The 18,058-nt window shown below is 38.5% G+C and overlaps 1 protein-coding gene across 1 annotated transcript in view; it reads right to left on the minus strand.

The window, feature by feature from the left end:
* Positions 1–17,026, minus strand: part of LOC134801261 (ABC transporter G family member 20-like) — a 58,193-nt gene extending 41,167 nt beyond the window's left edge. The window contains exons 1-8 of the mRNA XM_063773791.1: positions 16,939–17,026; positions 16,420–16,583; positions 14,332–14,491; positions 5,807–5,943; positions 4,256–4,381; positions 3,012–3,105; positions 1,274–1,459; positions 410–648 (exon numbers count right to left, since the gene is read on the minus strand). Of these exons, the coding sequence (XP_063629861.1) occupies positions 410–648; positions 1,274–1,459; positions 3,012–3,105; positions 4,256–4,381; positions 5,807–5,943; positions 14,332–14,491; positions 16,420–16,583; positions 16,939–17,019 (1,187 nt within the window). The 5' untranslated portion in view covers positions 17,020–17,026. The remainder of the gene's footprint in view (positions 1–409; positions 649–1,273; positions 1,460–3,011; positions 3,106–4,255; positions 4,382–5,806; positions 5,944–14,331; positions 14,492–16,419; positions 16,584–16,938) is intronic.
* Positions 17,027–18,058: the final 1,032 nt, after the last annotated feature.

The following is an 18,058-nucleotide window of genomic DNA, read 5'->3' on the forward strand; positions in this document are numbered from 1 at the left end:
TTTATTCTCCAAGTAGCTCAGGATTTATCACCACAGCTCTTGTAATTCTCGTCTATCACCATCATCTTAATTATGGTGTTTGCCTGTAGGTAGTAATTACTTCGTTATGACTTGTAATACAAAGTTGCTAATTGCCACGAATCGTTTCTAAATCTAATAGCTTTGACATATTTAAATATACTATTTAAAATAAGCAATATCGGTCTCACTGGCATTCTTGGAAAATTTCATTTACATTTTCTTACTAAGTACCGACCTATTTGACTCTTAGATATTTGACTTACAAAGTCACTTACTATACCTAAACTCACGTGTATTATAATTGTAGTAAGCATTAAACAAAAATAGTAAAAGATAAGATTTTCCAAAAAGGCAACGTTTTCGAAACAACTGAGTTAAAAAAACTTACGCGTAATTCCTAAAGAGAGTCAAGAAGTTCTTCCACAGTAATGCTTTCATGTGCCTCCATCTCATCGGCTTGATTCTCTCTAGACAGCCGATAGGAGGGTCATCTTCCGGAGGCAAGGCCTCTAAGGGAGCGACGACTGGGGTGACGACTACGCGGCCTTTGCTGCTCATGGAAACGTTATCACCGAATTCTCCGGAGATCTCGCCGATGTCCTCTTCTAGATCGATTACAGCGGGGTCCTGGATGGTAAGGAAATTTAGAACATTTTGCAAGAACTGACAAGTTTTAGTGTCTAATTGCGAGGGATATCATACGAGATGATATTCAGCAGTTATGTACCTCTTTTAAATTAATTTGAATATACACTTTTAATAGCTAGTAGTGGCAGAAGTAGAAAGCAGAAGTCAGGAAATCTAAATTATCTACACACGCTTATACCTCGTTTCCAATTAAGTTTTGTAGCATTTAAAATGAGGTAAGTACTATCTCATTACTTTTTTTCGCAAATTGTGTTATGACGGGTGTTCGGTGATCAAGTGATGCTTTCTATTTAATTATTTTAATCTTTATTGCACAATACATAAAGGTACAAATGCCTTAAGGCATTCTCTACCAGTCAATCAATGGGTCAAACCAGAAAGATTAAGTAGGTGAAGTGTCTTTAAAGTGATTTCTATAGGAAACGATGCGTCGGACTTCCCGACCCGGGCAAGGACCGTTCTAGCAAGATTCATCTTTTAAACTAGGTGTTACCGAAAACGGTTTTAAAGTGACCGCGCTTGATAGTTTGAGCCCGCGCAAACATGTGCAAGCGACATGCGCCGAGTGCAAGCGTCATTCAATTTACTTTTAAAAGCTACTCACCGGCAAAGACGGCAATTCCACCTTCTTCACGATATCTTCCAGGATGGTGGAGCGGCGCCTCTTGCCCCTGTTCTGCAGAACTGCTAGCTTCAAGAACACATCCTCAAGGTTGTCAGCCTGGTAGCGACGAAGCAGCTCGCTGGGAGCTTCTTCGGCGAGGAAGCGGCCCCCTCGCATCAAGCCAATCTAGAAGACAAGGAACAAAAAATAAACGGTAATCTTTCGTATTTCAAAGTGACCACAGAGACTCTTGCGCACGGTGCATGTAATATGCTCATAATATTGGTTATCTTGAGGCATGTAATGTGTTAGGCTTGAGTCTACGCGTCGACATGTGCGCTTGCACAAGTAACTTTACTAAATCGGATTGGAAAATAATTATGTATATAGTAGTATACCCTATAATGGACACGGAACCAGTAATGGGACAAAAAAACACAATTCCCCTAAAATAAGTATATAAAAGTAGTTTATAAACACTGGATATATTTTTATCATAAATAAGAGTCTTAGAGCTGATTATGTTTGAATTTTTATTAAATTCGGTTATTTTTTAAGAAATGTGCGTCAACCCAAAAGTTGCCGTGCCACTGAAAAAAAATATCACTAAAAATTCTTAACAACTTCGCTAAGAGAGGTGAGTTAATTTATTAAATTGTAATTAATGAATACTTGATGAAAACTAGAATGTGTTTTGTTAATTGCATTTACCATGAGATAAGGTATACAACACACTATGTTGTGACTCCACAGATGTAAAAAAATAGTGGTATTTGGCCCAATCCCATTATAGGAGCTGTAAAACTGCATACCTCCTATGATGGGACAATTGACATAATGATGCTTGCCATGCCATAATTTCATGTTTTAAACAATACAGAAGTAAAATGTAGTTACGAAGTATGTCAACCAGGAGGTATTCTCGGACTTAGGATAAATTAATATAGTTTTTCCAAACTTTTATTTAACTTGCCTTGTTAGTTAGTGTGGGTCAAATCTTGGTAGCTGAATTTGACCCACTTTTCGATTTCCGATTCAGTTGAAATTTTGTGTAAGTACGTAATTAAGTATGCAAATCGGATGATAATGCAATATTATGATAACATGGACTTGATCTGATGATGGAGACAGGAGGTGGCCATGGGAACTTTATCGCAATAAACCCTAACTAATTGTGTTTGGGTATATTAGAATTGTCTCGATGAATCTAATACCATAATAATTGGCTGTGGAAAGAAAAATACATTCAGCGATAAAAGCTTATACCAAAAATTGATTTTTTTGCCATAACTTATTCCCCATTTCAATATTTTATACTGATAGAGCAATGTCCATTATAGGGTGCCCATTACTGGATCCACGTCCATTACCGGGGGCCCATTACTGGAGCTTTGGTGTCCATGACTGGAGAAAAAAAGCATAGTTTTAATTTGTTAATTATGTGGAAACTCATTGCAGTATCTTTGATACAACACGCCTAAAACATGAAAGGCGGATAGGACTTTCATCTTTTAACACGCTAAGCGGAAGACCATTTACATGTACAAGGGAAATATCATAAATACTCCAAATTTCCTCTTAAATGTCCCATGACTGGTGCTGTTACTATATAATTGCATGATATGCATGAAATTATAAATTAAAATTCATGGCAAAACAACGTTCGTTCAAAAACAGAAATGTAACACCTATACGCTTCTTTGCTTAGACCGGGATTAATGATATTTATGATACTTACCATATTAGCTTGTTTTGTTTCGTCGATGTAATGGGTTGTGATGATTACTGTGGTCCTGCCTCCTTTGGTAATCTCCACTAAATGATCCCAAATGCTGAAAAAAGAGAATAATAAAATAAAGATTAAACTAAAGGCACTGAGGCACGTTTCTCCTAAATGGAACATTTTAGAACTATTGTAACCCTCCCTATTCGAAGTGTGGTAACTGAACATTTAGCGTAGACGGCTATAATAGTTATAATAATGTTGTGTTCGGAAGATATCTTCAAAAGACGCATTTACTCCAAGAGACGCATTTACACCGGTTGAAAATTAGTTAAATTAAATTAGTTCACATCTTTATGAATAAAAGCGCAAGAGAGTTATAGTACCTACCTACAGTAGAACACAGTCATTTTTAAAAACAATTACTATTTAACATCTAAATCAGAAAGCTCTTCAACGAGTACCTAAAATTATTTGAAATGACTGGGAAGTGACGTCACATTTCAGTAGATACCTATTTCATACAAAATAAAGAAGTTATCGTACTGACAGTCGTCGACTTCGTCCACCTATATTCAGGAAAAATATAAAAATTCAAGTGGTCTCTAAAAAACTTTTATATACCGTAAAATGGGGTGAGTAGGCTCAAAACTGAAATTCAAACCTCGATAACATTTTATTTTTACACATGAAAACTGAATGGTGTATATAATAAGTGTTCCGGACGTTTGTATTTTAGTTTTATTTTATTTTGGGTAGTTCCATTTCATAACTTCGACGATAAAGAGGAAAAACCACCTCACCCCGTAGTGCCTCGTATTTGGGGTGAGAGGGGTTTTCATACAAAGGTGATTTTGGAAGATTGTTGGATCGATTTTTTTTTATTATGCGTATTACTATAGCTCCATTTTAAATTGGAATACATTATTTTTGTAGCAGTAGCCTTAAAATCCCCTCTCACCCCCCTCTCAACCCTTCTCTCCCCATTCATAACCCAACTCTCCCCGCGAAACCTACTCACCCCGTTTTACGGAACTTAACTGGCAGTAGTGGCAGTATTAGTACATTCATGTAGCCACAATTTAAATTTTAAAATGTGAAAGTAGGTAATTTGACTTTAAAACTAGGATGAACTGGGCACTTTTACTCCATTTTTAAGTGCGGTTTAAAGTAAGGATTTTTACGACTCTCTCACTTTGGACACAGCGGACAGGCAGTTCGCCTTTGTACCTCTATTTCTGTAAATTTTATGTAAGTACCTTTGTCGCAGTACAGGGTCGACTCCAGCGGTGGGTTCATCCAGGATCACCAGCTCAGGCTCATGGATGAGAGCCGCAGCCAAGGATACTCTTCTTTTCTGACCTCCTGACAGGGTCTTCACTTGCCTGGAAAGTAATACTTGTTAAACAGTAATTTTCGGTACCTATTGGAAATGGACAGCAGGCTAAATTATGAATGAAAATAAAGATAAGGTAATTTATTATTCAAGTAGGCATATAACAATGCGCTTATGAACGTCAAATAAAGCTACACCGGCTCCAACCCTACACCACTGCCTCGAGAGGATTTAAGTCCCCCCTCAACTGGAGGAGGGTATCCCAATATGGGACCGGCAACAAACTCGACGGGACACATTTTTTCAAAACATTACATCTTATAATTAACATGCATTACGAGTAAATAAGAAAAAATACTATTTAAATTACTATGAATTAAAATGAAAATGAATACCTCCTAGTAAGTAATTATTACTTGTGTCAGGAGCAGGAGACCCCGCTCTTCCAGCAGGGTAAACAAAATGAATGGTTGAAAGAATAGGTTTTTTCGAGTAAAGCAAGTCACCGCTGTATCTGCCAATTTCCTTGAAAATAAGTGACATTCACCGCCATATTTATTGCCGCAATTTTATTATGACACTCAATCATAAGTGTCAATTTCTAATTCATTTATGTCAGCGCTTTAGTAAACATAGACTACATACGTGCCTTACCAACCGGCTGTACATTAGATTAGTTCAATTACCGCTGATCTGCCAATCAGATTACCTCGCATTAGCTTCTGACGCTGTGGATAATAGCTAGGTCTGCGAAATGACGGGCGTTGATACGGACTGATACGGAACTATTAGCAGATACGCCCTTTTGCTAATTTGTTACAAGGACGCATGCACAATTTAGAGCTAAGTATGTTGTTTACATGTTCCTAATGCGGTTTTATTTGGTTTGGTTGGCCTAATATGGTTTGATCAGTTAGAGAGTTAAAATATAAATAGCTCAGTTTCCAAACCTTCCAGTAAGGTAGTCGACTTTGTAAAACCTCTGTCTACGCCAATCCTCTGAATTATCTAGGTTGTCAAAAGCGAAACTCGGGCTTTTGGGTGTAATCAGAAAACAACTAGGCTGCACACAAAACGACTCGCTTTGCCATGAAATTTCCGCGCAAAGTGACTGTATGTGTGTGTGTCTCACGCTAGTCAAACACGCTCGCCGCCGCAATGCCTCGAGTTGCTTCGCGCGGAAAGGCAAACGTTTGAAGAATAGCCAACCGCAGTAAGAAATCATCAGTTTTAAAAACCTCAAAGAGCCATGAAACTTTATTTGAGTCTATCATGGGTGTCTTGGAGAGCCGCAACGCAACTCCAAAGAGCCGCATGCAGCTCGCGACCGCCGCCGCCGACCCCAGAGGGCCTACAGCAAACCACGTTCGACGTGTTGCCTCCCTGTCACACTTACGTACGAATTTACAAGTGCGATAGAGAGGCAACACGTCGAACGTGGTTCGCGGTAGCCCCTCAGACCCTATGTACTGACTTGGTGGGATGCGGCAGCTGAAGCAGGGTCAGCAGGAAGTCAACTCTCTCATCGACTTCGCTCGTCGTCATACCAGCTATCCAGCCAAAGTAGATCATGGTCTCTCTGATGGAGAACTCGCCAAACAGCGCCACTTCCTGAGAACAATAAAAATATTTAAATAAGAATAGCAGATTTTAATTTTAGAATTTTTTAGATTTTTTGTCATTTAGGGCTCATTTAGACAATGCGAGAACTCGCATGCGAGTTTCATTACATTGCGGGTTTTGATCGGTCGGCTGAATTGGACGTAACCAACAGTCCGCAATGTAACTAAAATCGCATGCGAGTTCGCGCGTCGTCTAAATCAGCCGGTATCACAAAAGTCACATGTGCAATTCGGATCCTTAGGAAACTGTACTTTTAACACGTTCAGTCTTTTACGAAATTTACAATTAAGGTTTAGGTGAAGATGGACGCTCTGTCAATGACAAGTCAAAAAAAGTAGAGCTGAAAGTTTTTATCGATTAGGGCAACCTGTAATATAGTTAGTTTTGCTAACTAATACCAATTTCAAGGTTCTCTGCCTCACTAATTCGTAGGTAGGTTACTCATAAAGTATGAATTAATTAATTTAATATCACAACAATGACCCGCACCCAAAGCAATTATTGCATGCAAGTGCAATGCGCCGTGCCTCTGCATCCAAATCTATTATTACTGAGGAAATAGCTCCATAGATTATCTATAACAGAAGAATCACTTCGACTTCTGCCATATTTTGAAGAGCAACCTTCACTTTATGAATTAAACATTCTTATATTGTAATTATTTAATAATCTTCTTCGTATTTTTTACGTCATTCATGAAAATTTCGTTTAGTAGTAGGACTGTATATATCTTGTATGTAAATAAATGATTTTTAACCAGAAAGTAACATCTACTCAAAATTGAGGAGATTCTCAATATTGACAGCGATTAATTAAGTGTAAAGGCCAATCTAAATTAGTAACATTAACAATAGGGTAAGCTAAAGTATGACTTAACAAAAATTCCAAAAATGGCCTTTATGAACCCTATCACTTGCTATGGAGCATGGTCTAATAAAACATGGTCTTCTATTCCCAGAGTGACACAGGCCTACGTCACAATAACATGGCCGCTATATATAGCGCTATCGCATATTATCATATAGCGCTGTCGCATGATGACGTAGGCTTGTGTCAGTTAGGTGACCTAGAAAAGACGGGAATGGAGTACCAGGCGGAGTATATTATTATACCATGCTATGGAGTAGGTAGGTATTGAATTGTAGAGGGGCCACATACACGGACATGAAACTGTCAAGACCATTCTAAATTTTAAATAATGAATAGAATCAGGCATTACTTTGTGGAAATCCATATTAATTAATACCAAAACATTACTTTGCTAATCTGCGAAAAGACTAATAAAATTTGCTTTGCTTTGGTAATTCGCGGATTAGCAAAGTAGCATTTTGGTATAAATTTGGATTTTTGTAATTCTGAATTCCGTTGATTCAGTAACATATATATCGTCCGATTTACCAAATCATCTTAAGTACCAATATAAATGCATTTTTATTACGCACAATTACAGCGTTTTAATGTACCGAAAATAGAAATAACGATAACGCCCGAAACAAATAAAATACATACATAGTACCTAAGCTGTAGTAAGCTGTAATATACATAAATGTTATTGGAATTGGTACATAATTATTGCGAATATTAACTATGCAGAGACGCTGTGCTCACCCGATATTATATAGAATGTACATAATATCGACGGTAATTATTAATAGATGCTCTAGAATCCTTAGAATTCATGTTATATTAATAGCGACGGGTGTAAATACTCGTACTTTACTACAATTATACAGGGTGATTCAGGAGACGTGAGCAGGACTAATACTGCGCATTTCGTAAATTATAAGCAACACTTTCGTATCAGTATTAGTGAGGTTTACGTTAATTTTCTAGTCGTGTTAAAAAAAAAATATTAATTTATTTACGACATGCGTGGTCACCCTAAAATTAGAATATTAAACTACCGATATTCTGTGTCAAATTGAATGTCACCACTGTCATCGCCGTCTGGTTACTTTTGAAAACTCGTATCTCACTCAAGTTTGACAGTTTATTTTCTTCGTAATCAAAAAGATAAAGAGGTTTTATGCTTATTAATTAGGTCTTGTAGGGTGACCATGATTGTAGAGGATTAAATTTGCCCTCACCAAAAAGTTAAAAAAATAGGAAAAAGTGTGGTTGTTTCACCTAAATACGACGGTGATCGGTCAATTATCAGTTACTGAGTGTGCAGGATTAGTCCTGCTCACGTCTCATGAATCACCCTGTATAGTCCGTCTAATCCCAATAAGGCCTAGTTTCCCCTCTGGGTTGGAAGTAGTGCCTATGTCAAATCATGGGATTAGTTGTCAAGCGGACACCAGGCCCCCATGAGCCGTGGCAAAAATGCCGGGATAACGCGAGGAAGAAGATATAGTCCGTCTAAACTCTAAGCTAACATTCTTATATTAAAAGGACGATTAAAATTTGAATCACGCTAGAACGGACCGGGACCGGGTTGTGGCTTCCGGCCCTTATTTCTCTATGACAGATGATCGGTGATCACGTAATGCTTGCGGATCGTTGTAGTGTGAGTCATTCAAAATTGTTTTTAGTCGTCCTCACCACATCTCCTAGATGGAGGTGTATAATTTCTGTATTATTTAAACGAGTGTAGGCTCTATATTTATTTGGCATCGTTCAATAAATAACACAAATTTAAAATCTATGTTAGGTTTTAGATTACTATAATGCAGTCTGAATCTACTTTCGAACAGAATAGAATTACCTACCTACCCGATATAATCACCGAATACAGATACAGACATACCATCAATTGGTATCATTTAAGTACAAGTCGTACAACCTGCGGGCTCAGCACGGTTCCATTTTTATCGACTATCACTATGCGCGTCCCTTTCGCACTTACATACTTGTTAGAACGTGACAGGCATGGTGACAAGGGATAAAAACGCGACCGTGCTAAGCCGCCTGCAATAGATATATTTTTAAAAATGATTTTTTTTCAGAATGTCATTTAAGCCATCCACACCTCAGTTAACTTTTGTGGAGCAACACTGTAAAACAGTAAACTAAATATAGTTTGTCAAAGGACTGTCTCATTTCAATCATAGACAGAGAAAATCATACTAAAGAAAAGGATGAGTATAGTTTTCCTGGTTCTTACTGACTGAGAAATTGGTTTGACCAACTATAGTTACTTAGTAAGCAAAAGTAGGTAAGTTAAGTACCTAATGTTGCCGTGTTGTACAGTGTTGCTGTTGCTCCACATAAGTTAGCTGTGGTGTGGGCGCACCTTTATTCGAAACCAGCAATTTACCACAAATTTAATTTCCTTACCGCTGAAATTTCGAACGCGTATTTATTTATTAGCTAATATTAAACCTAAAGTTACCTATTTTGGCTTGTCAAGATAAAACGAAGGTAAGATTTATTTTTTGAGCGCGTAAATTGTTTTTCCTTTACCTAAACCCATTTATTAGGTACTTTACTGTTTTATTTAGTCTAGGAATCGATTATTTATACAATGATTTATTACTTTCCGTGTACCTAAGTACTATACCTAATATCGAACTCGAAGTGTACATAGTGTACATGACATGTCCTTTCAATACAATTTTGCGATATTGGCGTTTTTAGGTTATAAATTATATAGAGATGACAGATGTCATCCTACCCTTCGAGTTTGAAAATATTTGTGTTTGCATACGACATAAAAAGGCCAAATACGACTTTCTTTGACCTAAGTGCTTGAAGACACTATGTAGCAATAAGGAATACTTAAATAATGCGTAGGTACAAAATGTATGCATACATACATACATATACTCACGCCTCTTTCCCGGAGGGGTAGGCAGAGACCACGGATTTCCACTTGCAACGATCCTGACATACTGATTGGAGAGACGAAGTGCAGAAAGACCTTAGCGAACTCGGCGTCGTCGACTGGAAAGAAACGGCTTTGGACAGAGTAGCATGGCGGTCTTTGGTGTCGGAGGCCAAGATCCACTTCGGGTCGTTGCGCCACAGCAGTGAGTAAGTACGATCCTGACATACCTACCTCTTTCGCTTCCTTCACTTTCATAACATTCCTCATACACGCTCGCCGGTTTAGGGTGCTCCTCATATAATCTTTATTGTTTGTGAAAAATGGGTTACATTGCCAGTATGGGATTGTGCACAAATCACGCGAGATTCGATAGGGGGAGGGGGGTCCACGAAAAAATCACGATAGATCACGTTGGGGGAGGGGGGTATAAGGAAACCTCACGTGTATTTTTCTACAGTGAACGAAACTAGGAGGGGTAGCCAAAAACCTCACCAAATATCACCAAGAGGGAGGGGGGGTCAAAAAGTAGCCGTAAACGCCTCGCGTGATTTGTGCACAACCCCTAATTACTATTGTAACAATTTTACATGGATTCACCAAGACTCTACCTTTACAGGTGTACAAACAAAATTAAAAAACAAACAAACAAACATAAAATACAAGAACTCCGGACTCAACCAACTTTATCAACTCGATATTTTCCAGCAACGCAATTTACACCCCGTTGTTTCCAATTCAAACCGCGTCCATAAAGCAAGTGAACAACCACGAAGTGAATCCACAGCTAATCCGTAACACTCGCCAGTAATTTAAACATTTGCCTATAAAATACGTTCGCTCACCACCGTTGTTTGGTATTAAATTTAGGGAACTGTTCACGGTCCGATAACAGGGGCGCTACCGCGAAAACCGAAATTCGCAAATTGCGAGGATCTTTCTCTTTTACTCCAATGAAGGTGTAATTAGAGTGACAGAGAAAAATGCCCGCAATTTGCGAACTTCGATTTTCGCGGTTATAGGCCAGACTATAGTCTGTATCTTTAGGTAAGTATTTAAATAAATTTGTACATTTTCGGGTAGTTATAACATTTATTGGTTAACCAACCAAATGCAAAAACACCTGGATCAGATACTGAACGACCTGACTTTAACCAGGCGTGGCTCACTCCGCGATTTCGTTGCTTTGCTACAGGTAGCTAAAAGTACATCCGTTCCACACCAATTTTGGTGGCTAGCCATAAGCCGCGCGTGGCGCTGTCGCCACCTAGCGGCCATATCTGTCCTGGTCGTAACAGACGCGTTTTGTTAGAGAGTGGAGTCTTCTGTACCTAGTACTATTATTTATTCTGTGCTTTAACCTACATTATTCAATCGTGTAATGTTTTCATCTACCCTCAACATGACGATGACACACTAGTACATTCTATCCCATACAATCTGGACACAATTCTCCAGTAAAATCCACCTTCAACATAGGCATGTAAATTTGTAAATGGACGGAAATACATTGTAACGCGACGTGTATACACGTCATAGCCAGCAACATCCGGGCGAATGTCGCCTCGGGTCGCCGGTGAACAGGCGGCCTTAATGGATCGTATTCGGTATCGATTCCCACTGAATCGCTAATGCCGCAGTGACAGGACTAAAAGTGACCAAATACACGCAAAATGTTAAAAGCCAGTGACCTGTGTCCACTCAATTTTAGATCTAAAGTGCATAGTAATTAAAAATAAAATTGCGTAACAAACGAATTAGTTCATTGTGGTAAGCAAAACGTAAGTTTTGCAGATTTTGTGGGATTTCATTATGTATTCATGAATTAATTTAAATGTTTATTAGCAACGAATGCATGGAAACGAATGAAACGAGCGTTTTATCAAATTAACTCTTTCAGAAGTTAGGAGTCATCGCCATCTTCCTCGCGTTATCCCGGCTTTTTGCCACGGCTCATGGAAGCCTAGGTCCGCTTGGTAACTAATCCCGAGAATTGGCGTAGGCACTAGTTTTTACGAAAGCGGCTGCCATCTGACTCATTGGTACGAGCCGGGGTTTGAACCCGCGACCTCCCAAGAAGGAGAAGAAGTTAGGTTGAAGTTTTGAAGTTTTTTGAAGTATTAAAAGTATAATTGAAAATGTTAGTGTCAATCCCCAATATATGGCGCCATATGCTTGAAAAGTTTGCGCAGAAACAGAATGTGTAGGTAATCAGAGGTAATACTGCTTTAACTATGCCTCTTTTTTCTTCCTATAATTTTATTTTCTTTCGTCCCTTTCTTCCCTTCTCCTTTTTTTAATAATTTATTTTAACATTCCTACTTTACATATCTCTTACTTTATTAATAGGTACAGTTTCCTGTATAATGGGGGGTAGGTGAGGTACCTACATATATCATGTCAGCTTTGTTAAATTTGCTGCTTCGTATCGGATGGCAGCCTATGGTTATTTATTACCTACACATATTCCTAAGAAAGTCTTATGGACACGAGCTAACATGTATGTATTTGACATTTAGGCTTTGAAAGCCGATATTGGGGGGCAATTAAAGGGGTTACCGATGAGTTATTTAATTCGTTTGAATAAGGATGGCGTGAAAGGCTTAAGACAGCTACGAGTATAGACGCTGAAGTTATTGTTAGAAACTAGTGATTAAATTACTAAATTTAAGAGGAAAGGGAACGGCCGTTTGTCCATACAAACGTAGTCATTTTCCTCTCTGGATATTGACGTTATGGAAAATACATAATTTGACATAATTTGATGTACTATATTAACCATAGCTTGATAGCTATGCCCCTAAGTTTGTTTTTTTGACGTGAAACGTACGTGAACGTCTTTAAAAACCCGTAGAGGGGCTACGATCAAAAACCAATGTAACGAAAAAGTGTTATGGCGCGGCGGCTTATATCTCCGAAACTATAATACCTACAAACATAATTTTGATACAGATATATAGAAGAAAATAGCCAGTACTCGGAACAGCACGTGCCGCTGACATAGATGGCGTTAATTCTGCGCTAGACACGACGTATTCGGAGCTAAAATGACCCCTATTTTCAGTGTTCATTTAGTAATAACTCATTAGCCCATTAACCGATTTCGGTAAAATTGGTGCCATTTGGTAGATCTTATTTTATTTTAATGAAATATGAGTAAAATAAAACAGGGGGAATTATAATAAGCTGCTAAAATATAAAAATGTGACAGTTTTTACAGAATTTTTATCACTGCTCTTGTTTAAGGCCACCGTGTGCGAAAATTAAGGCACAAAACTGACGCAAATTACCTGAAGTTGTAAGATAAAGCAATAACGGTTCTTTTAATACCACATTTACCTTGGTAATATATGCTGATCTCCTCAAATAATGCATTAGAGTCTATGGCGGCGCGGCGGCGCGAGTTACTTTGATAGAATACATAGAACGTATGACGGCTGCTTGACAATCTTGAGTTCCTATTGCTAATTAGTCTAATTACTATCTTAGTTGGGTACTTTCTGATGTACCTATGGGTAAAACATATTTTAGAAAAGGTCACTTCTGTGGACAATACTATAAAAGGTAACGACTGTGGTAAATTTATATCCCGTTTTTCTCATTTGAGTCTCAAGTACTGAAAAAAAATATTCCGCCTGTAAACCTTTAAAAATGCTTTTAGATTCCCTTAAATTTGCGATGGCTACAGGAAAGACACCCCTCAAATGCTGTATTCAAGTTCATTTAGATACAATGAATCATTATGACCCCAAATAATCTTTACAGATAAAATTTAAGATATTACTCAAAATTATTACAATACATCACGCATTTGCGAGATGCGCGACTTCGGTATTCAAACACAAGAGTCTAACTAAATCCGAAGGCCGAAGGCTGAGCTCTGCGTAGGACCGATTCGAAGGCCCGAAGCGTCCGAAAGACGCGCGCCTATTGTAATTTCGCGCGGGTCCTCCACTTTCCTCTTAAATGTCTACCTAGACCTACCTGGCATCGTGTTACTCGTGTTTGCAATTATTTTCTGTACAGAGGCCCGTTTCAAGTGGACGTCTTTAATAAAATAAGTTTAAAATAGACCTTCATTTTTATTATTAAGAAGAGATATAGAGCTAGAAGAAAGAGGGCAGTAAGGGCAAAACGGAATTTCCTGGTAAAGATAATGTTCTCTTCCATTTTCAAGTTATACCGCTTGGTTTAGTAAATACGCCGCAGACGATGCAGAAGTTGATAGCCATTTAGTTACATTCGAAACAACTTCGTCTCTGGATTCTTTGAAGCATTTGACGACCGGTCTGGTCTAGTGGGTAGTGACCCTGCCTTTGAAGGCGATGGTCCCGGGTTCGAGTCCCGGTAAGGGCATTTATTTGTGTGACGACACAGATATTTGTTCCTGGGTCATAGTTGTTTTCAATGTATTTATATATTATATGTATCGTTGTCTAAGTACCCACAACACAAGCCTTCATAGATTACCGTGGGGCTTGGTAAATTATTTGATTGATTGATTTATTATTATTTCTCTATACCTACTCATAGTTATAATACGGTATATGGTTGACTGATAGAGTGCCATCTGGCACTAAGTCCGTTTAATTATATAAATATCGTCTTACCTGAGGCATGTACCCGACCCTAGGTCCAGGGACCCCACTCCCCCGGCTCCCTGGCCGGCCTCCGAGCACCCAAATCTCTCCAGAGTTCAGCCGACGGCGGCCGACGATGCAAGACAGAAGAGTTGTCTTCCCACATCCTGAGGCGCCTAGGAGACCGTATCTAGAAGGAAAAGATTGGTTGTAGTTGGTGTTGATTTATGTTTTTCATCATATGAGCCTAGAGTGTCCCACTGCTGGGCAAAGGCCTCCCTCCTCCCTTTCCACGTATCCCGGTTTTTCATCATATTTAGGGATTTTCTTCATTTATTTAAAATTTAAGTCAGGCAACAAGCCCCATATTACAAATACCTTACAAACTAACATACGTAAACTTAAAAACTAAACGTAAACACTGTTTATGCGACAAAACGGCGTGGCTCCGTTAAATCGACTGTTCTTGTGTCGGATTCGGCAGTTTGCCTCGGAACCTCCGAAACACGATTTTATGGGTTTACATGGAATTTCCTTTCAAATCCTGTAGGTACTAAAAATGTTGTTTTATTTTAATGATTTAATAGCCTCAGCGTGTAATATCTCAAGATACTATATAATTTATAAAAGATATAAGTTAAAATCCGAGAACCTATCTACTACGAGCTGAGTGGGGTAAAAAAGATGACTTTAAAATCCGGCTAAAGAATCAAAGAACGAAGGGCGATTATCATAAATCATTCAACGAAAAAGGATTCATTTAAAATTCTTAACAATATTTTGGACTCAATCGCAATAGATCACAAGCTCAAAATGAATGAGAGAATTATGATTCTGCAGAGAAAGAAATAATTTTACAAATGTTTTTGATCTTACTAAATTCATAATCGGTTACGCCCTTTTCACCAGCTACGCCGGTTGAACCCTTGCCGGCTGAATTATCTAAAATATCCGGTTGGTAAAAATAAAACGGACTTTTAATTGGATTGAGAGCGCTTACCGTTTGCGTAATATTCTGGAAAAAATACAATTTCATCTCGAGACTTGGATGATAAATTATGAAACTTTTTATAATTTTTATAATTTATTGTAATGATCCAGACTTTGTGTCGTTTTGGCGTAAAATAAGTCTATACTTAATGATATATTTCGAGATACAATAAAAAAACAATTATTGAAGGGGATTCAATTACCTATACATACAAAAGCGGCCAAGTGCGAGTCGGACTCGCCCATGGAGGGTTCCGTAGCAGCAAGTAACATAATAAAATTGCGGTTTACGATTTATGACGTATTAAAAAAAACTACTTACTAGATCTCGTTCAAACCAATTTTCGGTTATCATTTAGTTTTATCATTCTCTTATTTTAGAAGTTACAGGGGGGGGGGGGGGCACACATTTTGCCACTTTGGATGTGTCTCTCGCGCAAACTATTCAGTTTAGAAAATAATGATATTAGAAACCTCAATATCATTTTTGAAGACCTATCCGTATCCTATAGATACTAGTTCACCCTAGTTACTCATGAAATAAAACTACGGAAGCGGATTATATCGCGTATAATGAATTTAAAATACATCCCGACGTTTCGAACGCCTTTGTATTATTTCACTTAACCCTTTCCCAGGCTGACATTTCAAAAATGGCAATCGAATGTCAGACTTAGAGCGGTTTCGCATTACGTCCGATCCGAACCCGAGAAAATATGGTCCGTAGTAGCCGTAGAACTATTTCTATGGTAAGTTACGCACCGCACACGTTGAATGACGGAAAGAAATCGGATGACGGAGATCGGATCTAGTGCGTAACTTACCATAGAAATAGTTCTACGGCTACTACGGACCATATTTTCACGGGTTCGGATCGGATTCGGATCGGACGTAGTGCGAAACCGCTCTTACTCATCGAAAATGTTTGAAGTGCCATTGTGGGAAATAAGGGTACCCCCTTATTCATAAACGCGCTACAAACGTCAATAAGCTAATAATCGTTTGTCCTTATCTGTCATTTTGACTTATGTATGTGTAAGAAAGGGTTAAAACATAATACACTAAATCAGGCCCGTAAAGTTGTATGAATAAGGGGGTTAATCTACAGTTTAATAAAAAGATACTTACATAGCACCCTTAGGCACGGTCATATTCAGTCCGTCGAGAATGACATTAGGGCTGCTTTTGGAACCATATCGCTTGTACGCCCTTCTGACGCATACAGCTTGCTGTCTTCTAGAGGTTAATGTGGACTTCTGAGTCTTAAACTGGATACGTCGTCTTTGTGTTATCTGTGAAACAACGTAGGATTAAATATATTTTAGTATAGAGAAGATAAATAAAGATACAGAGAAGAGTCTTAGAATATGGAATAATAATAATAATACGTTTATTACAGTGAAACCTGGTTAAGTGGCACCTGGATAAATGGGAAACCTCTACAATTGCAACCAAACGTCCCAATAGGCTAATAGAATAGTGAGAACAATGGCATGAGTAACGTGTAAAAAACTACCGTGCCACCGCGTGCACCAAGGTTTTGGGCAAAGTTGGCAGCGGCATGGGCAAATTTGCCAGCGGCATGGGCAAAGTTGGCAGAGGCATGGGCAAAGTATAATAAAACAGCATTAGTTTATTTAAACGTACATCGTAGTCGTCGGTTCCTGCTTCTGGATCCCGTACATCCTCGAGGGAGATGGTGGCGCCAGCGTTGTCGTAGGCTGGCATGGTGCTGCAACAAGAAGAAACCTTTGTTAGAATAGGGAATATTAGGCAAAGCTCTGTGTAGGTGGCACCACTAGCACATACTGTAAACAAACCTCATTGACATCAATGACACATCATGCGTCACTAGATCAATCACATGATCTACCGACACAACAATCGAAAGTTCGGTTTCTGCCTCTATCACTCTTGCTTATTCGATCGATAGAGAGGCAGATAAAGAAATTTCAATTTTCGCGTTTCGCGGTAGGCCACCTGTAAACAAACCGCCTTGGTGCATCAATGTCATAGGAAAACTTGTCAAAAAACTGTGTAAGGCCTAGTACGTAATATAAGTTACTGTATGGTTTACTAAACAAATTAGTGCTGCACTCTGGCGGCAGAACATTGCAGTAATACTGCCTATTTTACCAGCAATGTGGGCAAAGTAACAGTAATTAGCATAGCCTCCTAAGACCCAAGGTCCTACTTATTACTTCTTCAGTTCGATGAAATTTAAACCATATTCAAATGGAACAGAGTCGCTTTTGCTTTGTTTCGATCAATTTTCAAACAACGCAAAATCAACTCTATTTCCTACACTATAGGTTCAAATTTCGCTGCCGTTCTTTCAATTGTATGGCTGGGCCTTTAGGAGGATAGCTATAGTGACGCAAATTAGACGGTGCTAATTTATTAACACCGTCCAATTAAGAATACTAATTTTACTGTTAACTACATCTGATTTTACTAAAAAGGTGGGCAAAGTAACACAAAACTCGCGGGCAAAGTAACACACTAAAAGTTAAATGTGTCGTTTTCAAGCAAAATGTACCACTTTGTCGCTTACCATAAGGACGATTAGATAAGTTATTCGTATAAAGATACAAGCAAATTTGGTCCTTATGGTAAGCGATAAAGCCTTTTGCTTGAAAACGACACAAATCATGAATTTTAAAATTAAATTCCACAAAAAAAAAATTGCAAAACTTGTGACAAAGCGGTTTATTAGACTCTGGGGCCCATTAATGTCTAGAGTTAAGTCATGAGGTCATGACTAAAT

Source organism: Cydia splendana, chromosome 21 (genome assembly GCF_910591565.1).
Source record: "Cydia splendana chromosome 21, ilCydSple1.2, whole genome shotgun sequence".
NCBI classification, from domain to species: domain Eukaryota; kingdom Metazoa; phylum Arthropoda; class Insecta; order Lepidoptera; family Tortricidae; genus Cydia; species Cydia splendana.